The sequence below is a fragment of the Aspergillus ambiguus genome (genome assembly GCF_047715705.1).
Source record: "Aspergillus ambiguus strain CBS 117.58 unplaced genomic scaffold BDV59scaffold_37, whole genome shotgun sequence".
Classification (NCBI taxonomy): Eukaryota; Fungi; Ascomycota; class Eurotiomycetes; order Eurotiales; family Aspergillaceae; genus Aspergillus; species Aspergillus ambiguus.
Window position 1 is genome coordinate 110007 of NW_027395550.1, and position 25301 is coordinate 135307.

General features: G+C 54.5%; 12 protein-coding genes across 12 annotated transcripts; 5 read left to right on the plus strand and 7 right to left on the minus strand.

Moving 5' to 3' along the window:
• The first annotated feature begins 64 nt into the window (after positions 1 to 64).
• Positions 65 to 1102, plus strand: BDV59DRAFT_185653 (uncharacterized protein). The gene is made up of 3 exons (XM_073690889.1): positions 65 to 431; positions 482 to 586; positions 639 to 1102. Exons 1-3 carry the CDS (start codon positions 140 to 142, stop codon positions 749 to 751), a joined length of 510 nt encoding a protein of 169 aa, XP_073544632.1. The 5' UTR covers positions 65 to 139; the 3' UTR covers positions 752 to 1102.
• Positions 1103 to 1119: 17 nt separating this feature from the next.
• BDV59DRAFT_185656 (uncharacterized protein) lies at positions 1120 to 2902 on the plus strand. Its single transcript, XM_073690890.1, has 3 exons — positions 1120 to 1839; positions 1887 to 2465; positions 2517 to 2902. Exons 1-3 carry the CDS (start codon positions 1719 to 1721, stop codon positions 2651 to 2653), a joined length of 837 nt encoding a protein of 278 aa, XP_073544633.1. The 5' UTR covers positions 1120 to 1718; the 3' UTR covers positions 2654 to 2902.
• Positions 2903 to 3074: 172 nt separating this feature from the next.
• On the plus strand, positions 3075 to 3704 carry BDV59DRAFT_102109 (uncharacterized protein). Its single transcript, XM_073686448.1, has one exon. It carries the CDS (start codon positions 3171 to 3173, stop codon positions 3660 to 3662), a length of 492 nt encoding a protein of 163 aa, XP_073544634.1. The 5' UTR covers positions 3075 to 3170; the 3' UTR covers positions 3663 to 3704.
• Positions 3701 to 4922, minus strand: BDV59DRAFT_204887 (RNA polymerase II mediator complex subunit MED27 domain-containing protein; the record flags this gene model as incomplete). The annotated part of the gene is made up of 3 exons (XM_073694542.1): positions 3701 to 3862; positions 3924 to 4580; positions 4632 to 4922. The coding sequence occupies 3 exons, from the start codon at positions 4920 to 4922 to the stop codon at positions 3701 to 3703; spliced, it is 1110 nt and encodes a 369-aa protein (XP_073544635.1).
• Positions 4923 to 6219: 1297 nt separating this feature from the next.
• BDV59DRAFT_102147 (cytochrome P450) lies at positions 6220 to 8054 on the minus strand. The gene is made up of 3 exons (XM_073686449.1): positions 6837 to 8054; positions 6515 to 6781; positions 6220 to 6465 (listed from the first exon to the last, which is right to left on the minus strand). Exons 1-3 carry the CDS (start codon positions 7930 to 7932, stop codon positions 6296 to 6298), a joined length of 1533 nt encoding a protein of 510 aa, XP_073544636.1. The 5' UTR covers positions 7933 to 8054; the 3' UTR covers positions 6220 to 6295.
• A 213-nt stretch (positions 8055 to 8267) lies between these two features.
• BDV59DRAFT_185663 (putative serine peptidase, family S28) lies at positions 8268 to 10436 on the minus strand. The gene is made up of 3 exons (XM_073690891.1): positions 9863 to 10436; positions 9602 to 9813; positions 8268 to 9554 (listed from the first exon to the last, which is right to left on the minus strand). The coding sequence occupies exons 1-3, from the start codon at positions 10079 to 10081 to the stop codon at positions 8297 to 8299; spliced, it is 1689 nt and encodes a 562-aa protein (XP_073544637.1). The 5' UTR covers positions 10082 to 10436; the 3' UTR covers positions 8268 to 8296.
• A 347-nt stretch (positions 10437 to 10783) lies between these two features.
• BDV59DRAFT_185664 (uncharacterized protein) lies at positions 10784 to 11431 on the plus strand. The gene has a single exon (XM_073690892.1). It carries the CDS (start codon positions 10838 to 10840, stop codon positions 11294 to 11296), a length of 459 nt encoding a protein of 152 aa, XP_073544638.1. The 5' UTR covers positions 10784 to 10837; the 3' UTR covers positions 11297 to 11431.
• A 711-nt stretch (positions 11432 to 12142) lies between these two features.
• On the plus strand, positions 12143 to 14268 carry rglA (putative rhamnogalacturonase B; the record flags this gene model as incomplete). Its single annotated transcript, XM_073692553.1, has 12 exons — positions 12143 to 12398; positions 12444 to 12545; positions 12592 to 12713; positions 12760 to 12829; positions 12876 to 12951; positions 13003 to 13054; positions 13101 to 13312; positions 13364 to 13585; positions 13643 to 13889; positions 13944 to 14084; positions 14130 to 14186; positions 14239 to 14268. 12 exons carry the CDS (start codon positions 12143 to 12145, stop codon positions 14266 to 14268), a joined length of 1587 nt encoding a protein of 528 aa, XP_073544639.1.
• Positions 14256 to 16362, minus strand: BDV59DRAFT_102160 (chlorohydrolase family protein). The gene is made up of 3 exons (XM_073686450.1): positions 16195 to 16362; positions 15754 to 16133; positions 14256 to 15695 (listed from the first exon to the last, which is right to left on the minus strand). Exons 2-3 carry the CDS (start codon positions 16052 to 16054, stop codon positions 14392 to 14394), a joined length of 1605 nt encoding a protein of 534 aa, XP_073544640.1. The 5' UTR covers positions 16055 to 16133; positions 16195 to 16362; the 3' UTR covers positions 14256 to 14391.
• A 328-nt stretch (positions 16363 to 16690) lies between these two features.
• BDV59DRAFT_195381 (glycine decarboxylase subunit P) lies at positions 16691 to 19940 on the minus strand (the record flags this gene model as incomplete). Its single annotated transcript, XM_073692554.1, has 2 exons — positions 16691 to 16746; positions 16805 to 19940. The coding sequence occupies 2 exons, from the start codon at positions 19938 to 19940 to the stop codon at positions 16691 to 16693; spliced, it is 3192 nt and encodes a 1063-aa protein (XP_073544641.1).
• A 438-nt stretch (positions 19941 to 20378) lies between these two features.
• On the minus strand, positions 20379 to 22186 carry BDV59DRAFT_185671 (MFS transporter). Its single transcript, XM_073690893.1, has 2 exons — positions 21824 to 22186; positions 20379 to 21764 (listed from the first exon to the last, which is right to left on the minus strand). Exons 1-2 carry the CDS (start codon positions 22115 to 22117, stop codon positions 20568 to 20570), a joined length of 1491 nt encoding a protein of 496 aa, XP_073544642.1. The 5' UTR covers positions 22118 to 22186; the 3' UTR covers positions 20379 to 20567.
• Positions 22187 to 22541: 355 nt separating this feature from the next.
• On the minus strand, positions 22542 to 24288 carry BDV59DRAFT_204893 (putative phthalate transporter; the record flags this gene model as incomplete). Its single annotated transcript, XM_073694544.1, has 7 exons — positions 22542 to 22665; positions 22717 to 23396; positions 23449 to 23594; positions 23642 to 23759; positions 23811 to 23939; positions 23987 to 24026; positions 24074 to 24288. 7 exons carry the CDS (start codon positions 24286 to 24288, stop codon positions 22542 to 22544), a joined length of 1452 nt encoding a protein of 483 aa, XP_073544643.1.
• Between the last annotated feature and the right edge of the window lie 1013 nt (positions 24289 to 25301).

The window sequence follows — 25301 nt, forward strand, 5'->3', positions numbered from 1 at the left end:
ATTCCAGGCGTGCCTGGGTTTAAAATGCGTCGACACCCTCGGTGAATGGGAGGTGCATTCGTTCTGCGTTGCAGTCATTTTCGAGTTTGTTGGTTGTCTGTTCATTCGATCCCTCCGTTTCAGTCGTCCCTTGTCAAACATGAAGTTCATCGCCTCTCTCGCTTTGCTGCTCTCTGTCGTCGGCGCCAACCCGATCAAACGCGAGGACGAGCCGAAGAAGTTCAACCTGAAGACATCCGGCGCTTCGCACCCGGAACATAACAATCTCTACGTGTATGGCTACCATACAGCCGCGGGACAGAACGACGCCGTCCTCACGCCGGACGTCAAGACGGCCAGCCCGGCGTTCATGAACGGGTCGCACGTGCAATTTGCGCTGGACACGCCGTTCCCATGGGGTCTGGTCATGCATCTGAGCAACAACTATGCCGGTGAGTACTAGCCATGCAGCGTACTCTAACATACACTGACGGGCGTCTAGCCTGGGAACCCGTCATGATCGACGCTGGCTACGGCCAAGATGAATTCTCCGTCGATGGTACTGGCCTGCAGTGGTCGAAGGAACAGGGATTTGGCGGTTGGTTGGGTGAGTTGGTCTGATCCATGAGGTGTATGGAGTAGCCACTAACAAGGGATAGTCTGCGACTGGTACCACAACGAACCGCAACTGTTCTATTTGGACGCATTCCGCAAGCATGTGCTTCCGGAGGAGTGCAGTGAGATCCAACTCCAGCTGGAGTACCTTTCCTGAACGGTGTTGCCACCGCCACCCGTACGGGGGTTATGACGTTGGGAGTAGGGATACTATTTTGGATGTTTTTCACAAAATGTGGTCAAGGGACACTGGAGGGATTAGGGACGCTCGCTCACTGGATGAGGTGTTTTCCTGTATAATAAATGTTATCACTATCAGATACGATTGTAATGAGAGACGAGAACTGCATGACAGGTGCATAAGTGTATGGAGGTGCAGGAGTGGGTGATGTATCAGATAGATGACTAAGAATGTACTTTGGTTTCCGCTTTGGGATCAATAATTGGCAATAGTATTGTTTGTTTGCGGATATGGATTCTACCAGGTAAACAAATCATCTACTCCAGGCACTCTCCAGATGAATATCATTTCTTAAGCTCTCTCCAGCGAGAAGAATAGCCAGAAGAATACCTAGATACTAGGTATAAGGTCCCTCGGTCACGGTACGGGATATAAATAGCGTGTCTCACTAGATCTCCCGATCGGGCTAGACCCTGCGCATCCCGCCTTCTTTTCTTTCCTCCATCTTCTTCGGCGTCTTCTCTCCTCTTTTCTCCTCTTCCTCCATTCCATCGCTCGTCTCCTTCATCCTGGGTTCGTCTCCGGTGCGGTATAGCCGTTCCCTCTCAACCCTTACGACCCTCCGTTGCGTGGTTGTCCCGTCACTCGCTTTGTTTACTCCCCAGTTTCTCTCGTTCAGGGTCCGGTTGCCCCCAGATCAGACGATCTGCGCCTGTCAGTCCCACCGGTCGGGCTTCAACTTCATTGTACCGTCGTCTTCGTGGCCCTTATTTACGCCGTGTTTTGAAGAGCAGGGTGTTTTCGATATATTCTTCGTTGCCTGGTCTCTCTGAACGATTGTGTTGCCGCGTCCGACGCTAGGCATCGAGTGAGCTGTCAACCGTCGCCAGTCCTTCCACCGTCCTACCCCCTTGTTTCACATATACTCTGCAACCCGTCCATCATGCGGTCCTTCGGCTTACTATCGATCGCGTATCTCTTGTTCTTGCTGGGAACGACCTCCGCTTGGCCATGGTCTCCCAGTGGCTTAAACCGGGTCCACGGTGGTATCCTTGAGCGAGCCGGTTAGTCCCATTCTGTCCAAAAGCCAGACACCAACTGACGCAACTAGACACGACTGCCGCTGACAGTGCAAACACTGGCGCCTCCCCGACGACCGGTCAAACTGCCGCCAAAACCGACGCTGCGACCGACACTCAAAGTGCGAACTCCGGCAAGCAAACCGGGACACAGACAGGCACTGCTACCGGAAAAGCGACCAAGACGGGCGACTCTACCACATCTTCCATCTCCGTCGACCCCCGTATGCCCGCTGGTGGCATTTCCATGCTCACTCCGTCCAACGGCGCAACCACCTACTTCAAGGTCGGCCAGTACGTGACCTTCGCCTGGAACTACACCTCGCTCTCCGTGACGCCGTCAGCCGTCAATGTTGTCGCCTCCTGCAGCTTAAACAGCGCGACGTACACCATCTCCAGCAACATGAGTGTCGAGGAGACTGGGAAGGTGGTGTGGGATACAGCCAAATATCAGGCCAATGCTACCGTGCCTCTCCTGACCGCCACCTACACCCTGTACGTCTACGACGTGGACGGCAAAATGGGCGATACCGCGGAAGCAGGACACTTGGGCTCGCAGATCGGGTACAATTTTGGGATGTACCTCCCGCAGTCGTACACTCCTCTCAATCGTGAGTAATCATCATCCATGGCCTGGTGGACATCACAACTAATCTGGGTAGACTACTACTGCGCTACCTGCAACGCAGCGTTCTCCGATTCCGAGCGACAGGCCCTCAAGTTCGCGATTGGAATGGCGGCTATCACCATCACTTCGTTCACCTGGTTCGCGGGTGGGCTGGGCGTGTTCTCTACGTAATTGATAAACGAGCATCCATCTTATGCATTGAAAATTGTTGCATTGAGCCAGCGATTTTGTCCCTTTATCTCATGACAAGCGGTCTATCGCAGGGTGGGTCGGCGTTCTGGTTGTTGTATATGCTGGGAGCTTTTAGTATCTAATTGGTTGTTCCTGTGAAGTATAACTTTCTGTACTGTTTGTTTGTATCCATATGGCGATATAGACTGGTCCCCAATATAATGAATGAACCATCATGAAAGAAGCACCTCTGCATGTGTGAGCATGTTCCACCTGCCCTTTTTCGCTTGGTAGCGCCTTCCACGCCAAACGCTGCCTTCCCCATTGTGTCCGGTGGTTTGGCTTACAATGCAGACCTCTCGATTGCAGCACAACACCTCCATCAAAGACATCTCCATTCTAGAACATGCACTGAACATTTGGTAAAGGGGTATAAAACACAGAATCTGCACGCCCACCCAGGCACCTCTCATCAACCCTACACCATCTCCTTCATCTTACCCTCACCAATCCCATAATGTCTCCACGGCTCGCTTGGATCTGGCCTAAGGACCCCCGTCCCGGGAACCCCTCTCACTGGCCACGCATCTGGCGCCTTCGCGACGTTCTCACCAACCGCGGACCGGACATCTACATCGGCAGGATCAACACCGGCAACGACCGCAAGGTGAACTGGTCGCGATGGCCCGATGACGCTGACAACGAACGCACATCTTGTTGCTGTGGTGAGCAATCTGGAAAGGGAAAAAGAGGCGCGAGAACGGTCGACAAAAGTCCAATGAAGTGGGACAAACGCCACCCCGCTGAGCGGTACGATTTCCGGACAAGAAAGTACGCCATTCCGGACCGCGGGACCTGGAGCCGCGTGGAATACTGCGATGGTGGACATACAGGAGGAAGGAGATGCGAGAAGCATGCTATTCCGGTTCGGTACTGGGATCTTGATGGCAGAGAGTATCCGGCGTGCTGCTGGCATGACGGTGTGTACGGAGATGGCTGTCGCAGATAGAAAGACGAAATCCGATTGTCAGCGGGACGACGCACGGCTCAAGCACAGCTTGTATGTAGCGCTTCCCAGCCTGCAGGTTGTCCGTCAGCCTGCGCTGGCCTCTGCTGACGGATGGTTGGGAGATTGGCGGCGCTGTCGGTCATTTTGCCGCATTTCGCGCACGGCGTTTGCTTGATATCTCCGTAGGCGGACATCATATCCTAATATCATCATTAGCCACATCAGCCCCAACGCCTCCTCCTCTCCCCGTAGCCAACTCACAAATAGATGCTCCAAATCCCACCGTCTGCCCCGCAAATTCAGACACTCCGCCACGGCCCCCTCCACCCTCGTCACCCCCTGTCCAGGCACCGCACACGGCAACACCCTCCACTCCGGCGCCGCATCTCCATCGCCATCCGCACACACACGGAACCGCATCCCGGCTTTCACCAGCACAGCCATCATTTCCGCCTGATCCTTCCTCGGCACCACGCGCAGCGCAGCGCCCCCACCACCCCGTCCCAAGAACCCGTCCACCACACTGCGCCACCCACGTTCACTCGCGCGGATGCGCGCGCGCTCACGCTCCTCCTCCGCGCCGCGCTGCCGCTCCACAAGCGCCTTCTCCCGCCCGGCCAGCTCGCGCAGTAGCGCCTCGTAGTCGCGGTCCCACACGCCCGTCGGCTGCAGCATCACCCCGCCGTTCTCGCGGATCTGCCCGTCGATGCGCTCCCACATTGTCCGCATCTCCGCGCTGCGCCACAACCCCTGGAACGCGGATACCTCTGCCACGCCGCTGCTCATCGCCTGCGCCAGCTGCTGGTACAGCATCTGCGGCGATTTCGGCGGGGCCCGCCCGCCCGCGGCTTCGGGGTTCACGATAGGCACTAGCGGGTCGAGAATGCGGTCCGGGAGCAACGTCCGGAGTTGGTGGATCTGCAAGGTTGGTTAGTGGTGGTGTAGTGGGTTGGGAGGGAGGGGCAGCACCATGCTCTCCATCTGTTGGAGCTTTGCGAGCGATGACACGAGCTGCATCTCGGCGTCGGAGATCTCGCGCGGAACTTCGATTGCGGGCTCCGGGGAGGAGGTCTCTGGTTTGGCGGTTGTTGCGGTCCCGCTGTTGGCGCTGTTGGGGGGTGGATTGGCGGGCATGGTGGTGCTGGTGTTGGCCGCATTGGCGGGGGGTTGTGCGGCTGTGACAGTTTTCGGGGGATCATTGGGGTTCTCCATTTTCGGTACCACCACTGTGACTTGGGGGTACTTGGATGTGTCGACCATGGCCGGAGCTGGGATTTGCTCGGCACGACTGCGCAGGCGAATGAGCGCCGGAGGACGAAGGGGAGTAAGGTGGTTTATTGGGATATAGGAAGAAAGACGTATGTGTACATTGGTTTCTAGTGTGTGATTGCGTAAAGGGAGACGGTGTTGGTTGTTGGGTTGTAGTCGGTATGACGGTTTACATGCGACAATGGATGTTGAGATGAGGATTCTTGGCGCTCGGAGCTATGACGAGCATTACACGTGATTTTACTGCCTTGTTGCCTTGATCGACACCGTCTCGAGGGGTCCCATTCTACAGGAGACATCTTCTACATGGCCACTTCATTGCAATTGATTCCACATTGTCTTAGCATCTATGTAGAGCAAAATATTTACTGTTAGCCCCAGGCAGAAATACACGTCTACATTAATTTATCTTGCACCGCCAGAAATATATACTTAGGATGTCTCTTTTGACAGATGGTTTCTATCTCTGGAACATTCACGTTGGCCAATATTCACTGCGTAGCAAAGTACTCTCCCTTTGATCCTCTCTTTCTTCTTCCCATCCCCCTAGTTGAATACATCCAGACATCCAGTACCAAGATGCCCACCAAAGCCACGGCTGTTGCCCCAAACTCATGCTTGAGGAGCGTCTCACTGACCTCAGAGAAGAACATCAAAAACAAAAGCAGTGCTTTGCACCCAGTACATTTCACCGGAACGATCATCGAGTGGGATGGGTTCATTCGGGACGTGAAGTCTTTTCTCAGCCGCAATGACTGGAGAAAATACTAAATACCAACAACGTATATTGCTCCGGCACCCCATCTTTCTACGACAGTACCTAGATCTCACAAGCGGCTGGGAGATACACTATAGTCTGCTTATCTTTCACAACAACAGTTACTCCGAAGGAGTTGTTACCCTCCGCTAATATCTCTGGTATCTCACAGACATGGCCTAGACTGATTTTGCGGCTAACAATCAGACTCCCCAATAGTGTGGGAGCGATGTAAGACAAATGTGTCGGACGACTGGAAGTTAGAGGTTAGCGTCAAGCTGAAAATACCGCTTTGCTACTATAAGTGCCTAGATACCTACCTCAGTGGTGCGGTATAGTGGTGTTTCAGAACTTTCTCGGTTTGTAGAGTACGTAAAATCGAGGTTCTTCGGAAAAGCGAACACTTCTAACCATCGCAGTGGCGTATTCCTTCCATGGGTGCCTTAATGCTTCCTGGGGGCATCAGATACAACGTACCTACTGAGAGTAGCCTCATTTTTACCTATATACTTTATGGGAACGCTCTCGTTACCGACGCTTACTCCATATATTCAAGAACTATCCAAAGTATATTTAACATCACATCTACATCTAGAGTCATATCACATTACGCCGTGGCTGACCGATAAAGCCGGACCTGCACTCCCCTCTCATGTGACATGGTCAGATTGGACTGAATCACAGGACGCAGGAGCGTAGGGTCAGCGTTCTCGAGGGTATCAAAATGCTGAAGCATCTTGACCAGCGTGTAGCTGGCCTCCGTGAGGGCATATTGTTCTAGTATCGTTAGTTCCAGGGTACCTTCAAAGGCAGCGAGAGTACTTACGACCCAGACAGATGCGCGGCCCTCCGTTGAACGGGAGGTAATCCCATCCGCGCCGGCCATTCTGCTCCCAGCGCTCCGGACGGAACTCATTGGGATCGGGCCCGTAGAAATCAGGCCGTCTGTGCATAGCATATACGCTGTAGGTGACGGTTGTACCCTTGGGCACGAACACGGGGGATCTTCCATCGGGACCACCGCCAACGGGGAGCGAAGTGTCCTTGTTTGCGACGCGGAAGTTCAAGGGGACAGGGGGCATCAGGCGGAGAACTGGACATGAGTTAGCATTCGCTGGGGAGCTAGTTGAAAGTAAAGTCCAGCCAACCTTCGTTCAGCACATAACGCAAGTACGGGATATCCTTCAATTTTGTCTGCGTGATTTCGGCCTTCGGGTTCTGGCTATCACCGAACTCGTCCACGATGGTCTGACGAAGGCGGTTCCACACGTTCTGGTTACGTGCCAGGAAAAAGAAGGCAGAGCTGAGGAGACTGGCGGTAGTGTCACGACCGGCGAGGAGGATGTTGAGCATATTGTCTCGGAGAACCTTGGGGTCATCGTTATCGGCGGCCAACGCTTCGGCGAAGATGTACCGGCCGGATTCCTTGCGCTCGGGGTGGTTCTTGCTTTCGATAGCGAGACGCACATAGTGGTCTACCACCTCGTGGACGCGAGCGGTGGCGTCCTTGAACTCTTTTGGATTCACCATCCAGTAGAAGTTCATGGCTCGCGAACGGGATGCCAGATAGTCCTGTGACGTGTTGAAGGCCTCTGCGAAACCCTGGGCTCCACCGACGGCAGATTTCTCCAGTACACCGCTGCCCATGGAGTTGACGGATTCACCAAAGAGGAAGTGCGTCGCGGAGTCGATGGTCAAGAGGAAGAAGAGATGCTGAATATCGAAACTTGCTCCGTTCGCCGGGACGAGCTCGATCAACCGAGAGACATGACTGTTCATGAGGTCCAAGTCGGCGACCTGATCACGGGTAAACTGAGGCCGCAGCAGTCCACGGGCGTGGGACCAGCCCGCGCCATCCAGCGTGAAAATCCCGTCTCCCAGTAACGGGTAGAATTCCCGATGCCGGGTACCCAAGCTGAAGTCGTTGAATTGGGTGGCCAGGATGGCCTTGAGGTTCTCCGGGTCAATGGTGGAGATCATGCGCTTGCCGAGCACAACCTGGGTGAAGGTGGACCCGTTGATGCCATACTGGTCGGCGATATACTCAACCCAACGCTTTTCCTTGACGGCTTTGGCCAATCGAATGAACGGGGTGATCCCGAAGAAGCCAGTTGAACCCTGGCGCGGAGGTAGACACTGATGCGATTTGGCAAATTTGCGCTGCTGGTAGAGTCGTTGGATATACTGGAGCACAAAGTACGTGACGTACAGTGCTCCGAACACCACCACGATGGGGGCCAACATGAGAGGCGATTGACAGCAATTGAGTCTAGAGATTCAAAGACGGTGACATCGAGGAAAATATTGACTGTGCATGGGGGCGATTTATAGGGCAAGGGAACGATGGATCGACGCACGAGGAGCGCCTCGGTAGATGAGAGCATGTGAGGTGATTGATGGGGTTGGACGCTCTCGGATGGGTTGCGGGGGCGGTGATTGGTGGACAGCCGGCGGGTAGATCGCAAGCATGTCCCAATGGGGCTAGCGCAGGCGGAGAAGCCATCCACCAGCGGATGAGGTAAGCGCAGCGCTCGCAAGCATATCAGGACTGGGTAAGTTCGTCCTGCACAATGTATTATCTCTATCTCTACCACACCTATGTACATCGTCATGATCGACCGCTACTCAGCCCCTGTCCCTTGAAGCATGGCAACCATTGACCCAAAGCTGCCCTGAACAGCGCGTTTGCCTCCTGGCCTTTCCCGGGCTGGAAGTCGAAGCAGTGCATCGAGTTCTTCAGCTTGTACGCAAAGATATGGTCTTCGTCTGTCTCCCCACACTCTGGAATATTACTGGACCAGGCTGTATTTTCAGCAGTGAGTGCGGAATCAGACAGGACACTCTGCAGCGTCCATGGGTCGAACTCTCCGACACTGAAGAATGTATTCGACGGGCGAATCCTCCACCCGCCGAATTGCGCGTTCGTTGCATCCACGGCAGGCTCATTGGGGAGGATGCCCCTCTTAAGAGCCTCCGGGAACTGTCGATTGCAGATGTCTTGCTGGTACTCGAGCGTCTGGTATTTGGAAAGCAGGGCGTGAGGGCCGAAATTATTGCTCTGATAAAATCCCCACTCGGTACAATATTGCCAGGACCAGGCGATCATGTCAGGGTCAAAGGACGGCTGGCTGAGATTGCAGGAGAGGGAAATGTTTGTGTTGAGCTGTTTACAATTCGTCGCCATGTTATAGTTCACAATAGACACCAACGGGGACCATGACGCCCAGCGTTCTGCGGCGACCTTGCCGCCGTCGTGGCGCAACGTGTCGCGTGCACCCTTAGCCGTCTGATTCGTTTTGCTAGGGTCCTCCAGGTGGCTGCAGAGGTCTTGCAAGCTAGACCCAGCCGGCCCGGAGACTCCATAGTCCTGAAACGAGTCATACTGGTGCACGAGTGCTGCGGTAAACCCTTCATTTGTGTTATTCTCAGCCCCGGGGCCAAAAAACATCCGCTTAACGATACTGGCAGTCTCCTCCTGGTCCAGTTGGTCGTCGATATAACGCAGAGCAGCCTGCAGATTTTGGAGACAGTTCCCGAGGCCATTGGCCTCCATACCACGGTAAACATTCTCAAAGTAAGTGCTGAAATCGATCTGGGCCTCGACTGGGGCAGAGGAGGCGTACGCTGCATATATAGTGTTCGGATATTCCTGTCGGGTGATCGCCGCGCGAACGCCGGCGTACGAACCGCCAACCATGATCCACGGCGTGCTCTCAGGCCTCAGGTCCACATCAGGGTAGTTTGGACGAGAAAAGGTCTTTGCAAACTGAGGGAGGTCCTCCAGAGCTTGCTTCGTCGTCAGGTATTGTAATTGCTCTGGAGGCATGTTGAAATGGATAGGAAAGGGCCGAGATCCACCATAGTACCTGCTTTCAATCAGAGTACATCGCCAACAGTGTTGGAAGATACTCACCGATTCTCCCATAGAACTCCCATCGCGTTGAAGTCTTTCAGCATTTGCTTGAAAAAAGAATCATTTGAGGTAAGATGCGTTAAGTATACATCGCCGCTCGACTCCCCAGCGTCGAACACGAATATAGGGCCTCCGGGGACATAGAATTCTTCGCTCACCCAGAATCGGTTCTGGAAGGTTCCGATAGAAGGGTCGTCATGGTCAATTGGAAGCTGCTCGGTTGTAAGCACACGATCACACGGAAAGGATGGTCAGTCATACCGCAGTATACTCTGGCTTAGGTCCCTGCCCGGCATTTGGTGAATGGCTGATCAAGGCACGGATGTCGCGGTCATTGTTAAGTATTAATTGGGGATCTATGCCAGCTTCAGCTGCCCACCTCAAGTCTCGCATATAACGAGAACCCTGCGGGCCCACAGCTGCGACCGAGCAGGCGAGAATGGCCAGGATTGTGGCCGTTGAGGGTACATTCAGGTACATCTTGTGTATGGAACTGGTCAGACTGCATTCAACGGCATGCTTGTATTTATATACAACCGACGCAATGAGCAGAAGTGTCAGTCGCACAACAATCGATGTTCGCGGATAACAGGATACGTGATACTGATGCAGCCACCTTTCCAATATTTAAGAAAAAAGACTAGTACAAAGCCACCTTGTGGCCGAACGTGTCAACTCGCCGAGATCAAAATACATCGCGTGCGGCCATCAGTTAAGGACGTGTCGAGTTTAATGCGAAAACGTACAAACTTTATAGGGAAAGCCCAGTGCCTTGCAGACTATTTTTCTAGGACAGATGATGCAGGATAAATTGCATAATTGCGGGCGATCCATGGGTCCGGGTTGCGTAGGGCCTTGTCGATCCTCCAGGAATGCTGGATAGATAGTGAATGCATCAGGCAATGGAGGCTTCACCCCGGCCACCTGCGAGAATTTACATCCGCAAACACCAATGACAAGAGTTAATTTTTTTCTATTGGCGGAACATGTTGTTAGACTCTTCCAGAACATGTCAGCCGGGGCGCTATTGGTATTCTTGTAACAGCTCGCGTGCTTTGTTTTGGAACCCAGCAGCATGATCGACGCCCAGAGACAGGTTCCTTTTAGCTGGGATTTGAATTGCTGATGGTCCAACCCCTGGGTAATTGGAATATTTTTTCCCCTTTCTTTCTTTAATTAAGTAAACACACTATCGATTCAGACGGGTCATTGGTATCTGTTGGCTCACGTTTGGGAATGTCTTGGAGAAACATGTGCCGCCTATCACGCAATATGGGGATAGAGCCCAAGGGCTTATCGGAAAATCAAGTGTGGCCCTTGCGGAGCCCTTCATTTAAGAGCAAGGATAATTCAGAGGACATCATACCAGGAACCGGAAGCCGCTCTCAGCACGCAAGGGATGTGTTGTTGAAAACTGCGGATAGGAGCATCTGGGGTTGCACCAGACACCACAGGGATGGCTATCGAGGGGCTCGATTGCGAAATCCATACTCCGGAGTATGGCTCCGGCCAGATGAGAACATCTGCACTTCTTCTCCTGGAGTATCACGAACCGACCCACTGGCCTGTGTCAAGACCATCGAACACGTTAATCCCCTACAAAAACATGCCCCAAGAACCCCGCAAATCTTGGCACTGCACACATGTTTACTTCTGTTGGAGCCGATATTGGTGGCGCATCTGCATTCGCTGTGAGCTATAGAATAAGTCAGATGATTCATGGAGAGTGTGCGTGGGTTATATTAAACAGCAAAAATTCTCCCAATGTCGCCGGGGGGAGTGTATGCGGAGCCGAGTGCCCTGATCGAAACTGGAGAAACTCCGTGGTTGGCAGAACAGCAGAAATTGTCCGTCCACCATCGATGCCTGAATGGCTCGTTTACAGTCTGGTTCCCTGCATATTATATTGGCCTGGGGCGTGTGATCGACAGAACGACTCGGGTTTCGCGAGAATGGTATCCGAGTCGGTCGAAGTAATGCGATGTATTCGTTCTTTAGCCTCTACTGAGGTATGAATCCGGTCCATCCCCGGTATGCTATTGACCGAGCTTTCATGCTACATCCAACGTGTGACCAAAAAAAGAGCGGGTGTGCCAATTTGCGGCTGAAACGGCCATCGGACTGGGGTGATTGCAGGATCATTGGCTCAAACAGGGGCTCTTGGCTCAGGAGTTCACTGCCGATAGTCTTCTCCGCACAGCCATGAAAAGTAGAAGACGGTTTAGGAACGGCTGCGAAATAGTGGCAGCCGACTCTTGACTGGTGTTGGTATCCAATGTCCGTCGTTCCAAAGCTCCCACAATGCACCCACAGTTTGCACTTAACCGCAATCTGGCCATTCAGATTGGTGGAACTGGCCTCGTCCAGGATGGAAAGATTGAACAGGGGTTATGGATGATGGAATTAGAGTCTTCGCCGTGAGGCTTGTTTCATATACTGCTGAAGAATCCCCCCGTGTGCCGTAGTGAATAGACGTATATCTTTAAAGGATCGACCAGGCGGACCTCAGTCCTGAGCGAGTCGTTAAAAATCCGATCAATTATGTTATCGAAGGCTCTGCTCCTGTCATCGCTCCCTCTGTGGGCCAAGGTTGCCTCTGCAGCCTTTGGCCTTACCACTACTTCCTCTTCTTATACCATTGATGCTGGATCTCCAAACCCGTTGAAGTTCACCGTCAGTCGCACCAGCTGTGACATCACCTCAATCAACTATTATGGCTCGGAGCTGCAGTATCAAAGCCAAGGAAGTCACATCGGATCTGGTCTGGGAACAGCCACCGTGTCTGCTGTACAGGATGGTGAGTGAGATGGCATGCTTAGGGAGTTTAAGCTGACTCGCCCAGGCGACTATATCAAGGTGACCTGCGACACCGATACACTGACCCATTATATGGTCGTCCACAGCGGTGACCCCATCATCCATATGGCGACATATATTACTGCAGGTAAGATGGTGTTTTATCATATAAGTAACCTTTCTGATCATGTAAGAACCATCTATCGGTGAGCTGCGATTCATCGCGCGTCTCAACTCCGATCTCCTCCCCAACGAGGAGCCCTTCGGGGATGTCTCCAACACCTCAGGTGGTACGGCAATTGAGGGCTCGGACGTGGTACGTAAACCCTCAAACGACATTCGACCCATCTAACGGAAACAAGTTCCTCGTCGACGGCGAAACCAGGAGCAAATTTTACTCTAGCCAGCGGTTTATCGATGACCAGAGACATTGTAAGAAGCCAAGCAAGACGTTGCAGTCCAGTACTGACAGATACAGGCATTTCGAGCAGCTCTCTTCGCGTCTGCATGATTTTGAATCAATACGAGTCCTCGTCCGGCGGACCTTTCCACCGGTGAGTATCTCGTCCATACCGATAAGCAGCCACACAGCTAATCCTTCACAGCGACATCAACAGCAACAACGGCGGTAGCTACAATGCCCTCTACTGGTACATGGTATGTTTGAGGCACTTCGCTCGTTGCACAGATCTAACAACCACAGAACTCCGGCCACGTTCAGACCGAATCCTATCGCATGGGCCTCCACGGCCCGTACTCGATGTACTTCAGTCGCAGCGGAACCCCAAGCACCAATATTGACACCTCGTTCTTTGCCAACCTCGGCATTAAGGGATATGTGGCCGCCAGTGGCCGTGGAACAGTCACCGGAAAGGCATCTGGCGCCGACTCCAGCTTTAAATGGGTCGTGCATTGGTATAGTCCCAACTTCAGCCAGCACTTATCCAATAGCTGACGGTGAACAAGGTACAATGACGCCGCACAGTACTGGACTTACACTGCTTCCGACGGCAGCTTCACGTCACCCGCCATGAAGCCCGGCACCTACACGATGGTCTACTATCAGGGCGAGTACAAGGTTGCCAGCACCAGTGTGACCGTGACCGCCGGATCCTCCACGACGAAGAACATCTCCGGCTCCGTCAAGACCGGCACCACCATCTTCAAGATCGGCGACTGGGACGGACAGTAAGGCTGACCTTTTTTCTTTCCATGTGTACTATGGAACAATGTTGACACAGCCAGACCAACCGGCTTCCTGAACGCCGCCAATCAGCTCCGCATGCACCCGTCCGACTCGCGCATGTCCAGCTGGGGCCCCATCACGTACACCGTCGGCAGCTCCTCAGTCGGGTCTTTCCCCATGGCGCTCTTCAAGGATGTGAACAACCCGGTGACAATCAAGTTCACCGCGACATCTTCACAGACAGGCGCTGCTACGCTGCGCATCGGGACGACGCTTTCCTTTGCCGGTGGTCGGCCGCAGGCGACAGTAATATTTATCTCTCCCTGTGATATTGGCACAAGGCTGACAGTCCGTGTGCAGATCAATAGCTATACTGGGTCAGCACCCTCCGCCCCGACCAACCTCAACTCCCGCGGTGTGACCCGTGGTGCGTACCGCGGTCTGGGAGAGGTGTACGATGTGTCTATCCCCGCGGGCACGATTGTCGCTGGGACCAACACAGTAAGTGCTGTGATTGCCGGCAGGAGGCGTGGCTAATATGGATAGATCACGATCAATGTCATCTCTGGCAGCTCAGGAGACGACTTCTTGAGCCCGAACTTTGTAAGATACCTCATACCATGTTGGCCATGTTGGTACGTCGCTAACTGGATAGGTCTTCGACTGCATCGAGCTGTTCCAGTGAACGGGGCGAGTCGCCAGGAATTCGTATACACATTAGCAGAATATAAGCATGACTATATACACGAAGGTTAGGTTGTAGACTGACATACATGCGCATAATGCAAGGTATAAGCCGTAAGCTGTACTACCTCCGGTATCTCCAGGCCACCAGCGCCCCAACACCCACAACCCCCAGGCCCAGCACCCACCGCAACAGCCGCCCGCCCACCTCCCCAACATCACCCCGACTATGCACCAACCGCCCATTCACCCACACGGCCTTCACGTTGCGATCATCCCCATTCCACACCCACTTGTGCACCTTCTCGTGCCACGACTCCCACCCAAACACATCCACCGGGCTCTCCTCCCGAGCGCCCCTCTTCCCAACCGCCGCACCCAGCCTGACCAACTGCGCATCAAACCGCATGCCGACCTCAAACCCACCGACCTCGTCCGCCGCATCGACGACCATCGCGCCGCCCCGCGTCGCCAAATACAGCGCCTCCTCAACACTCACCACCATGCGGGCCCTTTCCTCCTCCGCCACGCCAACCTCCACCTCCTCCGCAAACCGCACCAACCGTGACACCAAACATGCCTGCCGCACCGCCTCCAACACACTCGCGCTATACCCACCGGACACATCCGTGCCGAGCCCCACCGTCACCCCCGCATCGAGGATCCTCCGCACAGGACACAACCCGGACCCCAGCGCCGAGTTGCTCGCAGGACAATGGGCGATCTTGGAGCCGCGCGCACGGATCAGCTCGTGCTCCGCAGCGGTGAGGTGGACGCCGTGCGCGAGGATCGTCCGCGGCGTGAGCAGCCCGCACGCGTCGTACACGGAGGCGTAGTCCCGCTGCTCGGGGAAGAACTCGCGCACGGTGTCGACCTCGGAGCGGTTCTCAGAGATGTGCGTCTGGATGTGCAGCGGGGCGCCGTCGGCGCTGGCGTGGCGGACGGCCTGGTCGGCGAGTCCGCGCATGGCGGCCGCGGTGCAGGTCGGCGCGAATCGCGGCGTTATGATCGGCTTGACCAGGGTGCCTGCTGGGTCGATGGCGCGTATGTGGGCGATGACGTCCTCGTTTTGTGTGACGGTCGCTTCGGCGGAGGCGTCGCGGTAGGTCTCCGGGCAGAAGGTCGGGTTGTCCATGCAGACGCGGCCGATGAGGGCTTTCTGGCCGCGTTGGAGGCAGAGGCTAGCCAGGAGTTGGGTCGCGGGTACGTGGATGGTTGCGAAGTAGGCGGCGTAGGTGGTGCCGTGGGAGAGCGTGCGCGTGATGGTTTGGTTGTAGACGCGGAAGGCGCTTGCTGGGGGGAGGCTTGGGATGGACGGGTTGCCGAGGGAGGTTTCCATCGGGAAGGTGTAGGTTTTGAGCCAGTCGAGGAGGGTGGAGGAGCCGAAGAGGCCGGCGTTGGGGTATTGGGAGGCGTGAATGTGGGTGTCTAGGGGTTGGTGTTAGTTGGAGGGTGGAGGTGAAGAGAGGAGGGATGGGGATTATACCGATGAAGCCGGGGAAGAAGAACTCATTTTGAGAGGCTTCGGCGCGGATGAGGTGCACTTTTGCTTGGGATTTGGACTTGAGGCTGGAGGTGTGAGTGTCGTTTCGTACTGTCCATCCTTTCCGACGGATGAGAGTGCGGAGGTCACGGTCGTTGGCGACGGTAAAGTCTACGCCCTCGATTGTACCGTCGGCGGATACCCAGATGGCACCGTGACGGATAGAGAGCACATGTTTATCGCTGGACTTGGTGCGGGGGAGGTCAATGAAGGTCCCGTAGAAGACGGTGGATGTTGGTGACATGGTGGCCACCGGACAGGAGGTACACTCCGCACAAGCGAAGGTCAGTGTCAATGAGATCAACGCGGCAGAAAACACCAAACTGACGTAGATCATGTTAGCTGCAGAATAGCTGGTCTGATCGACAGGGGAAATATGCGTACCTGGATCACCCCCGAATGGTCTGAATGGTCTATGTCGCACAACAGGACAACAGGAAGACAACAGAAAAAGCAAGTATATAGAGCCGAGACAAGAGAACCAAAAGCCAAACTCCAAGAAACCAAGCCGAACGAACTCGCGACGCTGACCCAACCTTATATACAGACGGGAGGAATGCGGAGATGTGGTGAGGAGAAGATCAAAATGGACAGTTTGTTGTCGGACAGCGGCCATCTCCGACTCCCGATCGGGTTAGCGTCGATATGCTGATAAGATAAGCAGGATCCGCGTTCTCGATACGTAGTACTTACTCTCTTATCATTGCATGGGCCGAGGTACAACTACGCCCTTCATATACAGCCAGACAGATAATCAGATGAACATCATGAATTATTCCCAAACGCCATCTATCATGACCATGTTGAATCTGACAAGCATCCAACCGACGGTGTTGAAAATATACACATCAACCATTAAAGAATCACATGGGTATCATATCTACTCGCTATCCTCCACCGGTCCACACGTGCAGAAGAGGTTCTGGTCACCGAAGGCTGCAATCTCCGTTAGCGTAATGCTCTAATACAAGTCGTAGTCAGGGGTAGAACTCACCATCATCAACCCGGGTCACCGAAGGCCAGAACTTCTTCTCCAACAGCCACTCCTGCGGGTACGCCGCCTGCTCGCGGGTGTACGGGCGGTTCCACTCCGTCGCGAGGAGGTCGCGCTGAGTGTGAGGAGACATCTTGAGGACGTTGCCCTCCCGCGGCTGGGCGCCGCTCTCAATCTCGGCAATCTCCTGACGGATGGAGATGAGGGCGTCGCAGAACCGGTCGAGTTCGGCCTTGCTCTCCGACTCGGTGGGCTCGATCATCAGCGTGTTGGACACGGGCCACGACATGGTCGGCGCGTGGAAGCCGTAGTCCTGGAGACGCTTGGCGATATCGATGGCTTCCACACCGGAGGTTTCCTTGAACTTGCGCACGTCGAGGATGAACTCGTGGGCGCAGCGGCCGTTCTCGTTGGTGTAAAGGATGGGGTAGTGCTCCTTCAGACGGGAGAGGATGTAGTTCGCGTTGAGGAGGGTGATCTTGGTGGCATGAGTGAGACCCTTGGAGCCCATCATGTTGATGTAGTTGAAGGTGATCGGCAGGATGCTGGCGCTACCCCAGGGGGCAGCACTGATAGGGGGAGAGGAGCTCTCAGACCGTTTGGACTGGAGGTACTCGCTCTCCGGGTGGGAGGGAAGGTAGGGACGGAGGTGCTCGGCGACACCGATGGGGCCAACACCGGGACCGCCACCACCGTGGGGAATACAGAAGGTCTTGTGCAAGTTCAAGTGGCACACGTCAGCGCCGATCTCGCCGGGGGAGCACAGACCAATCTGAGCGTTCATGTTGGCTCCGTCCATGTAAACCTGTCCGCCGTGCTGGTGCACGATGTTGCAAGCCTCCTTGATGCCAGGCTCGTACACACCGAAGGTGCTGGGGTAGGTGATCATGACGGCGGCCAAGTCATCCTTGTGCTTCTCACACTTCGCCTTGAGATCGGCCAAGTCGAGGTTACCGGTCTTGGTGTCGCACTTGATGGTGACGACACGCATGCCACACATGGCAGCACTGGCGGGGTTGGTTCCGTGGGCAGACACGGGGATGAGGCAGACATTGCGCTTGGCATCACCCTGGGCCTCCTGGTACTTCTTGATGACGCGGAGACCAGCAAACTCACCCTGAGCACCCGAGTTGGGCTGCACGGTCACCTCGGCCATGCCAGTGATGTCAGCGAGCTGCTGTTCCAGGTCATCAATCATTTGGGTGTACCCCTTGGCAACATCCGCTGGGAGGAAGGGGTGCATCTGGGAGAATTCGGGCCACGAGATGGGGATCATCTCCGAGGTTGCGTTGAGCTTCATGGTGCAAGAACCGAGAGGAATCATAGAGTGCGCGAGGGAGAGGTCCTTGGACTCAAGGTGGCGAATGTAACGGAGCATCTCCGTCTCGGAGTGGTGGGTGTTGAAGACAGGGTGGGTCATGTAGGGAGAAGTACGCTCCAAGCTGGGAGGGAGAGGAGAGACACCCAGCGCGGGCTCCAAGGCAACCTCGCCCTTGCCGGCATGAGTAGCAAACACCTGGAGAAGAGACTTGACCTCTTCGCGTCCAACGGTCTCGTCGAGGGAGATACCGATCTTGGTGGGAGACACGCGACGGACGAAGACCTTCTGCTCGCGGGCAGCGGCGACCAGGGCGTCAGCCTCCTGGCTGTTGGACAGTTCCACACAAACAGTATCGAAGATGGCGCCACCGTCGGCGGAGTTGGTCTTGACGGGGACATTGTAGCCCATAGCAGCCAGCTTAGTCTGGAGAGTGGTGGTCATGGACATGATACGCTGGGCAATGGCCTTGAGACCAGCCGGGCCGTGGTAGACGGCATACATAGCGGTCATGTTGGCCAGGAGAGCCTGAGCGGTACAGATGTTGCTAGTGGCCTTCTCCCGGCGAATGTGCTGTTCTCTGGTCTGGAGGGCCAAGCGCAGAGCACGGTTGCCCAGACGGTCCTTGGAAACACCAACCACACGGCCGGGGACCTTACGCTTGTACTTATCGGCACAGGCGAAGAAGGCGGCGTGGGGACCACCGTATCCCATAGGGACACCAAGTCTCTGGGCGTTTCCAAAGGCGATGTCCGCACCGAACTCGCCGGGAGCCTTCAGGAGCGTCAAAGCGAGGAGGTCAGTGGCGACACTGAAAGTACCGCCCGCGGCGTGTGCAGCATCACCCAGAGCCTGGAAGTCGTACACACCACCCTCAGTGTCAGGGTATTGAGCCAAAACACCAATCAGGTTGTCTCCCTGGTCCTTGACGAGCTTGAAGTCATCGGCCAGGACGTCTCCGACTACGAGGTTGATTCCGAAGCCCTCGGCACGGGAACGCATGACGGCCACAGTCTGAGGGTGGCAGAGATGAGAGACGACGTAGGACTTGCCGGGCTTCTTCTGTTTGCCCATGGGGAGAGTGGCCAGAGACATGGTCATGGCCTCGGCGGCGGCGGTAGCCTCATCGAGGACGGAGGCGTTGGCGAAAGGAAGGCCCGTGAGGTCGGCGGTCAGGGTCTGGAAGTTGAGGAGCGACTCCAGACGACCCTGACTGATCTCCGGCTGGTAGGGGGTGTAGCTGGTGTACCAAGCAGGGTTCTCCAGAACGTTGCGGAGAATGACCGGAGGGACGATGGTCGGGTAATAACCAGCACCAATGTATGTCTTTCCGGAGACATCAATCTGCTTCCGGTAGGTATCCAAGAGCTTGAGCATATCCGTCTCACCCACCCCACCGTGCACGCTGGAGCGATCGAGCTTGGCGGAACTATGAGGGTCCGACACCTTCAGATCTTTCTTGGAGAGGATATCCGCGGGAAGCACCTGCTTCACGAATTCGTCCAAGGACGCCACCGGAGGGTCCAGAGTAGCCAACATCTGCTCCGCGGCGTCTGGCGATGGGCCAATGTGACGTCTGGGGAAGGTATCGAGGGGCTGGAAGAGGTCGGGGGGGTGAGGGACACCATGGTCCGCAACCGAGCTGGTATAGACCGGTCGGCGAGCGGGCTGCTGTGCGGTATGCATAGCCCGGTAGGAGGCAAAGACAGGGGCCGAAGGAGAGGCTCTCCGCAGAGCGACAGGCGCCACAGTAGTGCGCACTCTCGAGCGAAGAGCCAACTGACGAGTGCCCCTCAGGGCGCACCAGGACGCAGCCATGGCGAATCTGGAGAGCGTGGGGTAGATCCAATTGGAGGTATAGAGGACAGCAGACGAAGTGATCCAATGGCCACCACACTCAACGCATGAGAGAGAAGACAGGGAGGGGATAGAACTGAACCAGGATGAAGCAGAGAACAGGAAGAAGACAAGCCAGAAAGAAATAAGAAGTGGAAGAAGAAAAGCCGGAGTCATTTGCGGTGGTGATACCGCGGGCGGCGGCGGGAAACTCCCCGATAACGACTGCTCGGACCCAATCACCGCCGCCCGCCCTTCTCCGGACCGCCCCGCAGACGCGCCAGAACGCGGCAAGGCGCCCGCCGCCCGCAGATAGCGCTAGTTTTCCGCGGGAAACCGTACTTGATTTTTTTTTTTTTTTTGGTTTAGAAAATTGTGGTTAGGGTTGATTCAATGCCAGTAAATTTGTCCGACAGTGAGTCGATGGATTCATTCATATTGGTTTATTTTCTAGATAATTTAACCGCCTACAAATAGGTATGCAGTGAACAAGAAGAAGAGACAGCAAGGGCTCATCGGAGGAGGGCTACAACTCCGTGAAAAGCAATGTACAAGAACCCGCGGGGAATCTCGACCTACTCCGCGCCCCAGGGTCCATACTATCACCTCCTAACCGCCTCTCCATCGAGGTGCACATCTCATCACCACCCAGAAAAGAGGCACACAGCCGAGCATGACTGCTGCAACCAACGTAAAACACCATCCTCGTCCCATCGCCCGGAGCATCGGATCAACCACCCCCGTAGCTCCAGCCCCAACTAGACACCGCACAAGGTTACCAGACGCGGTTACCGCGGTAGCGTTATCGGGGTAGAGATCGATCATCAACGTCCTCAAGATGTTTAATAGACCTGATGTGCACCATCCCACCCCGAATAAGATCGTCGAAGGTGCGGCCAGGTGTACCCGGAAATGCAGGGTCCACCCCCAGGCCGTCGTACTGGCCGCGCCGAGAATCAATAATGGGACAGCTATTTCTCCTCGGGCCCTCTCGATGGAAAAGTTCTCAACTCCCCCGGGGCTACGTCTCGCGTGCCGTCGGTAATTCCAATCCAGCATCTTCCCAGTCACATAGGAGGTGAGTATGCCCCCTATCCCATAGGGAAGATAGCACAGTCCGATCTGTAGATCGTTGAGGCCGTATATGTCTTGATGCATTGAAGGGAGGGCCGCACAGACGTCGTACAATGTGATCTGCACCATCGCAGTTGCAATCAATATAATGGCAATCTCTTTTTCGAACATGATCGATAGGGATCTCAAGACATTGGAGAGAGTGAGTTTATACTGCTGTCCCAATGCATGGCCTGCATTGTTTCTCTTAGTTCTCTTCTTCAGGCACCAGTAGACCAGAGGTCTGTTCCATCCTGGAGGCAGAATCGAGCCATCCCCAACCACTTTCCGTCCCGTTTCGGGGAAGAAAAGCAGAAACTGGACAAGGCAAAGACCCGCCAAGATTACCGAGAACCAGAATATAGCTCTCCAGCCCAGATACCGTGATAGTAGGCCTCCGATGGTCGGTCCAATTGATGGACCCAGGTTCGCCCCTCCACTAACAAATCCCATATACGACCCACGCTCTGCGGCGATTGCAATATCCGCAACGACGCCTGATGAGAGCGCAATGGTGCAACTGATCCCAGCGCTCTGTAAACATCGAAGGACTAGCAGCGAAATGTAATTGTTTTGCAACGCTAATCCAATGTTTGCCACTATGTAGATGGCCAAACAAACGATGAAGACCGGTCGTCGACCGGCCTGGTCCGCTAACCCTCCGAGCATCATGGGCATCAGGCCTTGGAAGATCTAAGAATTTTTCACCGTCAGTGTAAGCGCAAAAGAAGACTAGTAACCTTGATCCCCACCATATAACTCGTGATGGTAAGATTGATTAAGCCATTTGAGACGTGCAAATCATGGGACAGGGTGTTTAGGGCCGGAAAATATATATGCGCTGTCATTGGAGCGATGAAAGCCGCCCATGATGCTGCAAATACAATATGTGCTTTCTGAAATCTTGTGAACGAAGAATAGGGCGCATTGCTGGGCTCGATATGCTGCTTTGTGATAATATCCTCGGGGGGTTTCTCCTCGGGCGCACTTCGTCCGATACTCTTATGATCAGGACCCGGTATCTCGTCACACGATTCTCCGGCCATTTCAACAAAAAAATGGAGCAAATCACATGGCATAAAAATTACTTCATTAGTGGCAAGCCTTGATATAAACCCTCCAACAGGCGACTTCGCATATCCCATTTTCATATTCTTCATTGGCTAGATGCAAGCATATCCCTTCCCAGCACACCCAAGTAAGCCTACTATACATTCACGTAGGATATCAATTGTCCCTTGACTTCTAACTGTGCCATACGTCATCTGTAAGGAAGTGTGCCCCTACGTCCCCCGAAACACTCGTGCAATATCCATCGATGACGGGATCGAACAGTTCTATTATCATATGGTCGACCAGACCCCTGGGGATCTCGCCAGAAAGGTATCCATAGCTATCGACAGAGGAAACGACCGCCGCATGATTTTACATCGCATGGTACATAAACATCGACATGTTATTATCCGTCCTCTACAGCGTATACCGGAAGTCAGGAATCCCTTCGATAACCCTTGCACCACGATCGGCCTGTTTGTTACAGATGCGGAACCACAGGCTCAAAGAGGCAACAATGAGCAGAATCAGGATATTGCAGCTGCAGACTCATGAGCAAGGTCTCCAACCTCGGGAAGGAGGATGCACTTACGCGATAGTCGTCCACATTCCGGGACGGTAATTCGGCGCATCCTGCGATCTAAACACCAAGCTACTCACAATACCACCGATACCACCAAAGCCCACAAGCGTCGCGCTGGACAGCGCCCGAGTCCACTGCCCGCGGATATTGTTAGCCTGATAGGCCATGACAGAAGGCACATTAGCGTTGGCACCCGCAACGGCGAAGAACACGCCGACGTATCGCGCCGCGTTACCCTTGGCGAAGCCCATCAGGGGCAAACCTAGGATGCACAGGAGAGAGTTGAAGACCACAATGGGCCCACGAATGCGGTAGCGGTCTCCTACCCAGGCGCCGGCAAACATGACGATTCCGGCAAAACCGAACGGAGGTGCAACTAAGCACTGAGCGGCGCCGACGCTGAAACCCATTCCCTGTTGGAGGATGATCGGGAGGAAGTAGGCGATGGCGTAAGTGACGGTCGTCGACGAGAAGAAGATCATAGCAAAGCCCCAGATTTTCATGTCAAGGCATGGGGAGAGGAATTTCTTGAGCGAAAAGGGTTCTTCGTCGCCATCAGAGCGGTCGCGGTTGATACGGCGGACGATGAACGCGGCCTCTTTCTCGCTGAGGAACCACCACGACTTGTGTGCCTTGTCGGGGAAGTCCACCAGGAAGATGATAGTAAGGATACCGATTGCTCCAGTAATCTGGATGATTTCATCAGTGCATGTCTTTACTGTTGGGGGCGGGTGTACCGACCACTCCCTCCATGATGAAAATCCATCGCCATCCACCTAGTCCCTGAATGCCATGCATTTGCATCAGACCAAATGCCAAGATACCGGCCAGGGCGGAAGCAACACAGCCGATAAGGTAGAAAACAGAGAAGCGCTTTTGGACGTCGACTACTGGTGTCAGCGAGAGGGCGAGAGTATCGTAGCAGACGACTTACATCGAGTGTACCAGCTGGAGAGGAGGTACACGCATCCAGGAAAGTAACCTGCTTCTAGCAGACCTAGGAGGACACGGCAAGCAAGCATCTGTTTCCAATCTTTCGTGAAGCCCATGCCCTAGCCGCCACATTAGCAGATGTATATTCCTCGCGTATTCAAACAACTCACAACTAGAATCGCACCCCATGATATCACAATGGTCCCCAGGAAAAGGGTCGGGCCCAGCTTCCGTGTAATAATGGTCATTGGAGGTTGGAAAATCACATAAGGGACAAAGAACATGAGCACAATTATAGACTACTGGTGTTAGTCGGATGCTTCCTACGCGGACATGCAATACTTACATAGCGCGTTCCAACTTCCAACTCCAGCTCTTTCGTCATGCTGCTCCTAGTTGGCAATTGAAGAGTAGAAGCGCTGGAAAAACTCACCCTGCAACCGCTGCCATGCTCAGGTTTGTTCTGTCCATCAGCGAGACACAGTACGCCAAACCGGTAATTGTCACTAGACGCCGGTCTATCCGATGGATAATCTTGCGCTGCTCTTTGTAGGTATATTCGTCATCATAATCAACATCATTGAGGGCACGTTGGTTAACGTCTTCGATATTCTCGAGACTGCGCTTCTCAGGGCTGGGAAGCGACATTGTTGCGGTGCAGGCCGTGCCACGAAGATAGGGAGAGGAGATGGGGCAAATGACTGCAATTGAGGGAGCAAAACCTCAGTGACTCGCATTCTAAAACAACAAGGGGAGTGGGGGTCCCCTATATACAGAAAGTGAACACCGAAGAGACTAGCGGTGGATGCTCGTAACACCATGAGCCCCTCCAACACCCGCTCGTTTAGGGGTGGCCATAGGCCATTGGCTAGGAGCATCTCGCAAAAGAATACCGACATCAAAGATCTCAATAGCCGGCTTGGAATGGAAAACTGCCTCGGCCGTCCAGCGGCCACCAGAGTGTCGATTGGTAGAATGGGAAGACTCCACAGCTTCTCCAGCTTTTTGCGGGTTGGAGGAAAATGCGGGGATAAGCCCGACTGACATCAGGAATCTGCTTGGCAGCTTGGCGTCGCGTTCTGGAGCCAGGTGGCTTTATCGATGTTTGGCATGCAGCGGCTGCCTCCGTGGATTATGCTTTCTGCCCAGCCTGGGAGTGTCCACGCTTTATAGCTTGTGGCGTTGGCATCCTGCAACCCCGTGATCCGGCAGTGAGAAATTTGCCTAGGTATGTCTATGTCTCGCCAGAAACTGCCGGACAGAAAGGAACTGTATCACGATAGCCCTATTAGCAGATATCTAGGTTTTCTCTCTCCAGTCTACTATCGCCACCGCAACCGTCGCAACCCGCCGTCTCCGCAATCTTCGCCCCATAGTTGGCGCCTGATCTGGAGCCACTTTACCAACTGACCCGCGTTCTTCCGGGGCCCCAGGTGAATCACCACCCCATGGGGTGGGTTGGCTGGATTATCAGTCGATGGACGGTCCATGTCCTCATCGGTGGGGATGGAGTAATGGCCAACGAGCAGCCGCCATGAAACGAGAGCGGGCTTCCCCCGTGATTCTGAGTTATCTAATTATGGCTGCTCACTCTATTCCTGATTAGGTGAGCAGGGGGCTCTCCCCCATTGGCCTTGCGACCACCTGCATCCTGCTTGCTC